This window comes from Calidris pugnax, unplaced genomic scaffold (genome assembly GCF_001431845.1).
Source record: "Calidris pugnax isolate Ruff unplaced genomic scaffold, ASM143184v1 scaffold265, whole genome shotgun sequence".
Classification (NCBI taxonomy): Eukaryota; Metazoa; Chordata; class Aves; order Charadriiformes; family Scolopacidae; genus Calidris; species Calidris pugnax.
In genome coordinates this window covers 285133-291950 of record NW_015091061.1, presented here as the reverse complement: position 1 = coordinate 291950, position 6818 = coordinate 285133, and the positions used below count along the sequence as shown (strand labels likewise).

Sequence of the window (6818 nt, the reverse complement as noted above, 5' to 3'; positions counted from 1 at the left end):
CCCACTGCCTCATCCCACTTTTTTTCTCCCTCAGCTGCTATTTCCCCACCCCCCCACACCTTTTCCAGCCTTTAAACCACTTTTCCCCAGCTCTCAGGGTTGTGCTTTCCTACTGCCCAACACCAGCCCATGGGTGAGATGTTTATACCCCTGGGACCTCTCTTTATTTTTATTTATATTTTCCCTCAGCCTGCACCTTTGCTGCACCCTCAGACCCACACCCTCCCAAAGGATGCCCCATCCATGCAGGGATTTCTCACAGCGAGCAGCTAACGTGCCCAAAAAACCCCAGCCTCGAGATTTTTTTGGCACTAGCAGGGAGCGGGGACAGGGTTTTATTTCCACAATTCTTTTTTTTTTTCTTTTTTTATTTGTTTTCCCTGTTAGAGATGAATCAGGAAAGCAAGGAAAAACAGCAAGGCCGGGGGGGAAAGGAAGCCAGGAGCAGGCTGAGATTTAATCTGGAAACAGCTTTATTGAAGAGTAAGAAGAGCTTCTGCATTAGTTTATACAAAAAAAAAATAAAATAATAAAAACTGGGAATAATAATCCCAGCTATTAGGCCAGTGTTGGAAAACCAACCTCCCCTCTCCCTGTTCCCAAATCGGCTGCCCTCGCCCCCATTTCCAACGGGATCTCAGCAGGGATCCCGTGCCCTTGGTTCATCTAACCCCCTCTTTGGTCACAACACCCTGGTCTGCAGCAGCTGGTGCCGTGGAATGTCCCCCCAGGGACCACGGATGTGTCACCTTGAGGGATGCTCAGGTGGTCCCTACCTGCTCTGGTGGCCATCTTAGGGGACTGGGTAAGGGGTGTTTGTGTGTGGAATCCCACCCTGGAGCACATCAAGGAAGGGTTTGCTGCCTGCGAGGGAGGAACCATGGCTGGTCCAGAACACCAGGAGATACCAGCAAAGCTCTTAGCCCAGGAGCACTAGATTTGGGGTGGCCTGGATGCCCGGCCACCTGGGAGCGACCAAAAAAGAAGAGAAAGCTGCAAGCAAATCTTTGGCTGATGGCAGGAAGGGAGAAGGCTGGGGGAGAGGGAAAGGCACCCCACCCCAGAGACGATTTGGGGTGGTGGTGGGACAGCTGCCTCTTCTGCCTGTGGCCCAGCTCAGCAAGGAGGGACGCCTGGTGTCACACTCACCGCCGTGTCTTCCTCCGAGCTGTCCTCCGAGCTGCTGATGACGATGCTGGCATCTTCTGCAGAAGGAAGAGGAGGATGCTGAGGCTTCAGGAACTCTGGTTTCTTGGGTTCACAGTGGTTTTTCCACGGGAGGACTGATCTGCTCTCCCCATTTTTTCGCAGCAGGAGGCAACCACCTCTACCAGGACCGTGACCTGCACAGCCCTTGGGTGCTCTCGGATGCACCCCAAGGTTGAGGGGGCAACCTCTCCACTGCTGCTTCACCCCCTGGACCTCTCCAGAAGATGCACTTCCCTCTGGTTTGCGGAGCTGAGCCTGGGACCCCTGGCTGTGGGACGCTGGAGAGGGACCAGGTGAGACCAGGGAAGGAAAAAATGTGGTTTGCTAAAAATTAGTGGGTTGTTTTTTTTTTTGCCTCCCCAGGAAAATCCAGAGCTCATGGAGCAGGAGGGCAGGGAGCCTCTCTCCACACCTACCCTGCTGTGCTCTTCCCTAGGCTTGGGGGAGGACGTGGAGGTAGGTACCCCCATCTCAGAGGTAGGACATGGAGATGGATGGAGCATCCACATCCACCCCTCGTATTTACCCCCTGGGAACCAGCTCCCACCCTCTGCTTCTCTGGGGGGGTTGACAGGGTTTTGAGTGCATGGGGGTGCACAGAGGCTGGGGAAGATGGAGGACCCCCATAAGAGTAAGGAGGAGAGGCAAGTCCCTGGTCCCCCACCTGCATCATCAGCCTGGTTGGTGGCAGCAGGGTTGCAGTTCTGGCTCGGCGTGGAGGTGCTGGGCCCCCTTCTGCCATCCCGCTGGTTTGAACTGGGATCGCTGGGGACTGCCATGCTGTCGTGCTCCAGCTTCAGCAGCTTGGGTGATATCTGGCTGCCCCTCTCCACGCAGGGTGACATCCGCTTGGGCCACGTGGTGACGGGGACAGCCTGGAGAGAGGAGAGCATGGGGGGGGTGGGTTTAAGGTGCTGAGGTGACATCTCCTGGTCCCCAAAGGCTCCTGCCTGGCTGAGGTAGATCTTACCGAGCTCGTGTGCATGTCCTTGAGGCTGATGGTGAAGGTGGGCAAGACACTCTGGCTCTCGGACTCAGATGGTTCCTCTTGCTGTGGAGAGAGCATGGAGCAACGTTAGGGTGAACCTTGAGGACAATGACCCCTCTGTGGGGCTGGAGTGTCCCCAGGGAGAGCCAGGAAGGGGGCAGAAACATCCTCAGGAGAGGGACAAGGGAGGAACAGCCCAACCATCCAGCTTGGCTCAAGGCTTGAGCTGTGGGTGTCTGGCAGGGCTACGGTTTCCCCTGGGGACAACGAGGGATGAAGCAGGATGGAGGTGGGAGCGGGACACGATGGCTCCAAAGCAGGTTCTTCTCATTTTCTTCAGGTTTGTCACTGATGAGGAAAGGGCTGGGGAGGGGAAGGCAGACCCTTGGGGGGAGGCTGGCAAAGGTCAGAGGAATGGTGGGGGGATCCTCGTTTGGGATGACTCAGGAGCCCTCCCTGCATGGCAACACACGTGGATGAAACACGGACATCTCACCAGGTTGTTCTCCGGAGCCACCTCGACCACGGGGACGGCTGGAGAATTAGTAGCTGCTTGGGAATTAGTACCTGCAATGGAGAGGAGGAGGGTTGCAATCCCAAATCTGAGCCCCCCCTGGAGCTCCCACCCAGCCAGGGAAAAACCTGCCCAGTAGCTGCAGGAAGGAAGCTCCGGTCTCCTGCCCATCTCCCAGAACTTTGGATGGCCCAAGGAGTTTAGGAGCCTCTGGGGACCCAGAAACCAGCATCACCAGAGCCTGTCAGATCGGTGGGATACCAAAAAGGGGTTCAGGCCCCGTAAGCAGAGGACCACATTTTCGCCCCAGTGGAAATAAGCACCCTACAAGAGCTGTAGGGAGGTGGTTCTGAACCCTGTGGAACCCTGAGCTGGGTGGTGGGGAGGGACTCTGGATGAGGGAGGGGAGCTACAGGATGAGGGGGAAAAGTTTGACACTGAAAGAGGGGAGATGGAGCTGAGATGTGGGGAAGAACTTGTTTGGTGTGAGGGTGGTGAGAGCCTGGCCCAGGTTGCCCAGAGAAGCTGTCGCTGCCCCATCCCTGGAGGGGTTCAAGGCCAGGTTAGAGGGGGCTTGGAGCAACCTGGTGTGGTGGGAGGTGTCCCTGCCCAGGGCAGGGGGTGGCACTGGATGAGCTTTGAAGTCCCTTCCAACCCAAACCATTCGATGAAGCTGGGCTGTGGGGTGGCTGGATCAATCCCCAGGGTAGGAACCCTGTGGAACCCTGAGCTGGGTGGTGGGGAGGGACTCTGGATGAGGGAGGGGAGCTACAGGATGAGGGGGAAAAGTTTGACACTGAAAGAGGGGAGATGGAGCTGAGATGTGGGGAAGAACTTGTTTGGTGTGAGGGTGGTGAGAGCCTGGCCCAGGTTGCCCAGAGAAGCTGTCGCTGCCCCATCCCTGGAGGGGTTCAAGGCCAGGTTAGAGGGGGCTTGGAGCAACCTGGTGTGGTGGGAGGTGTCCCTGCCCAGGGCAGGGGGTGGCACTGGATGAGCTTTGAAGTCCCTTCCAACCCAAACCATTCGATGAAGCTGGGCTGTGGGGTGGCTGGATCAATCCCCAGGGTAGGTCCTCACCTGGATGCCCCACGACGCGCTCCTCCAGCGCCTGCAGCCTGGCTCGACACTCGGCCAAGTCCTCAGGTGGCGTTCGGTCCCCGACCGCCGGCGGCTGCAGCCGCTGCAGCTCCTCCAGCGAGTCCTTGATGAAGGGCTGCATGTCCATCACCTCCTGCTCGGTGGCGTAGAGCTTCATCTTCTCCACCAGCCGCTCGCCCGCCTCCATCCGCCGCAGCACCCCCTCCACCCGCTCCAGCTCCCTCGCCAGCTCCCGCCGGCCCTGCTCCTGCCCGGCTTCCACCAGCCCCAGCAGCTCCTCTTCCTCCCGACGCACCAGCCCCACCAGCTGCTCCACGCGCTGACGGATCAGCTCCCGCATCTCCTGCCGGCCCCGCTCCAGCCGCGCGGCCTCCGCCTGCAGCCCCGCGTAGGTGGCCTCCAGGCCCCTTCTCTTCTGCTGCAGCCGCCGCCGCATGGTGCCCAGCTCCTCCTGCCGCCGGTGGGTCTCGCTGAGGATGTCGCAGAAGGTGGCCTGATGGCCGTCCAGCAGCGCGCAGGAGCAGCACAGGGCCCTCTTGCACGTCCTGCAGTAGATGCTGGAAGGAAAACGGGAGCATCCTTCAAAAACGGTGGGGAGAATCACAGAATCACACCGGGGCGGAAGGGAGATCATCTCGTCCAACCCCCTGCCAAAGCAGGGCCACCCAGAGCAGGTCCCACAGGAACCCTGTCCAGGTGGGTTTTGGATGTCTCCAGAGAAGGAGACTCCACCACCTCTCTGGGCAGCCTCTTCCAGGGCTCTGCCACCCTCACAGGAAAGAAGTTCCTCCTCACATTGAGGTAGAACTTGTTATATTCAAGTTTGTGCCCATTTCCTCTTGTCCTGTCACTGGGCACCACTGAAAAAAGCCTGGCCCCATCCTCCTGACACCCACCCTTGAAGCATTTCTAGGTCTAGTTCGCAGATGACAGCAAACTAGGTGGGAGTGTTGATCTGCTTGAGGGTCGGAAGGCTCTACAGAGGGATCTGGACAGACTGGATCAATGGGCCGAGGCCAATGGGATGAGGTTCAATAAGGCCACCTGCCATGTCCTGCATTTGGGTCACACCAACCCCAGGCAGTGCTACAGGCTGGGGGCAGAGTGGCTGGAACTGCCTGGCAGAAAAGGACCTGGGAGTGTTGGTGGACAGCCAACATGAGCCAGCAGTGTGCCCAGGTGGCCAAGAAGGCCAAGGGCATCCTGGCCTGTATCAGGACCAGCGTGGCCAGCAGGAGCAGGGCAGGGATGGTGCCTCTGGACTGGGCACTGGTGAGGCCTCACCTCGAGGGCTGGGTTCAGTTCTGGGCCCCTCACCACAAGAAGGACATTGAGGTGCTGGAGCGTGTCCAGAGGAGAGCCACCAAGCTGGGGAGGGCTCTGGAGAACAAGTCATAGGAGGAGAAGCTGAGGGAACTGGGCATGTTTAGTTTGGAGAAGAGGAGGCTGAGGGGAGACCTCATTGCCCTCTACAGCTCCCTGAAAGGAGGGTGGAGAGAGGTGAGGGTTGGCCTCTTCTCCCAAGGGAATAATGACAGGAGCAGAGGAAATGGTCCGAAGTTGGGGCAGGGGAGGGTTAGATTAGATATTGGGAAGAATGACTTTCCTGAGAGGGTGGTCAGGCCCTGGAACGGCCTGCCCAGGGAGGTGGTGGAGTCACCATCCCTGGAGGTTTTTAAGAAACGTGTAGACATGGCTCTTCAGGGCATGCTCTAGTGCCCGAGATTATTGGTTTGTGGGTGGGTGTGATGTGGTGGGGTGTTGTGGTTTTTGTTTTGTTGTTGGTGTGTTGGTTTTTTTGGGGTTTTTGTATATATTTTTTTAAGGTTGGACTCGATCTCAGCGGTCCCTTCCAACCATGGTGATTCTGTGATCAGATCCCCCACTCAGTCTTCTCTTCTCCAGACTAAAAAGCCCCAAGTCCCTCAACCTTTCCTCATCAGAGGGATGCTCCAGGCCCCTCATCATCTCTGTAGCCTCTGCTGTCCCCTCTCCAGCAGTTCCCTGTCCTTCTGGAACTGGGAAGCCCAGAACTGGTCCCAGTGCTCCAGATGGGGCCTCCCCAGGGCCCCAAAGCCCTTGGTGCAGGAGGAACCCCCGAGGACAAGGCCCCACTCTCACCTGGAGACGTGGCCTTGGTTGGCGTGACAAGGACTGGAGCAAAAGAGGTTGGAGAACTTCCTGGTGTCTTCCAGGAAGCGGTGGGCCGAGTCGGCGCGAAGCTCCTCCACCTTCTTGGCCTCGTGGCTCCTCTTCTTGAAGAACCACTGGTGGTCGTCGAAGCACTTGGTGCAGAGGAGCTCCTCGCACTCCGAGCACCACACGGCCGCCGTCTCCCCCTGGCACCGGCTGCAGCTGGGACCACCACCGTCGCTGATCTTCTTGTAGATGCTGAGCCTGGCCTGCAGGTTGGTGAAGAGCAGGTTGTCCATGTCGGGGATGCCGCTGGCTTGGGGGATGGCCGTCCGGCAGATGGGACACTGCCCCACGGGCTTCATCTCGCTCAGGCAACCCAGGCACAAGGTGTGGAGGCAGGTGAGGAGCTTGAGGTTGGGCGATTCCTTCCGGCAGCCTTCGCAGCAGAGGAACTGGAAGTCATCCTCAGCAGCGGCGGGCGGGTGGGATGGAGGGGAGCGTGGGGGTGTACCCAGCTGGGGTCCCACCTCCAAGGGGACAACGGTGCCATCTCCACCTAGAGATGGGGGGGTAGAAATTGTGTGGGAGCTGGGTTGGGGGGACAGGAGGCCCAGTCCCACCCATGGAGGTCACCCGGTGGGACAACCTGCTTTACCCAACCCCACGCTGTGGGGAAGGGCTAGCAGAGCCGCGAGGTGGGCAAGCAGCCCCTCTCCATCCCCCCCCTTGCCAAGGGCCAGCGGGTGGCAGCACCCTGGCAGTGGGGGGAGGAGATTCTCTGATGGCTGCAAAGGGTTGTGCTCCCCCCGGAGGGTCTCCTCCCCGTTCCCCACCCTCCTTCCCCGGGGGAAATTTTGGATTCCAAACCTTTGG

At 58.9% G+C, this 6818-nt stretch overlaps 1 protein-coding gene across 1 annotated transcript in view; it reads right to left on the bottom strand.

The window, feature by feature from the left end:
- LOC106896581 (protein PML-like) overlaps positions 1 to 6818 on the bottom strand; it is a gene marked incomplete at its 3' end in the record, with an annotated part of 18414 nt that overhangs the window by 4014 nt on the left and 7582 nt on the right. The window contains exons 3-8 of the mRNA XM_014956675.1: positions 5931 to 6501; positions 3789 to 4366; positions 2694 to 2764; positions 2180 to 2260; positions 1874 to 2084; positions 1150 to 1205 (exon numbers count right to left, since the gene is read on the bottom strand). Coding sequence (XP_014812161.1) covers positions 1150 to 1205; positions 1874 to 2084; positions 2180 to 2260; positions 2694 to 2764; positions 3789 to 4366; positions 5931 to 6501 — 1568 coding nt within the window. The remainder of the gene's footprint in view (positions 1 to 1149; positions 1206 to 1873; positions 2085 to 2179; positions 2261 to 2693; positions 2765 to 3788; positions 4367 to 5930; positions 6502 to 6818) is intronic.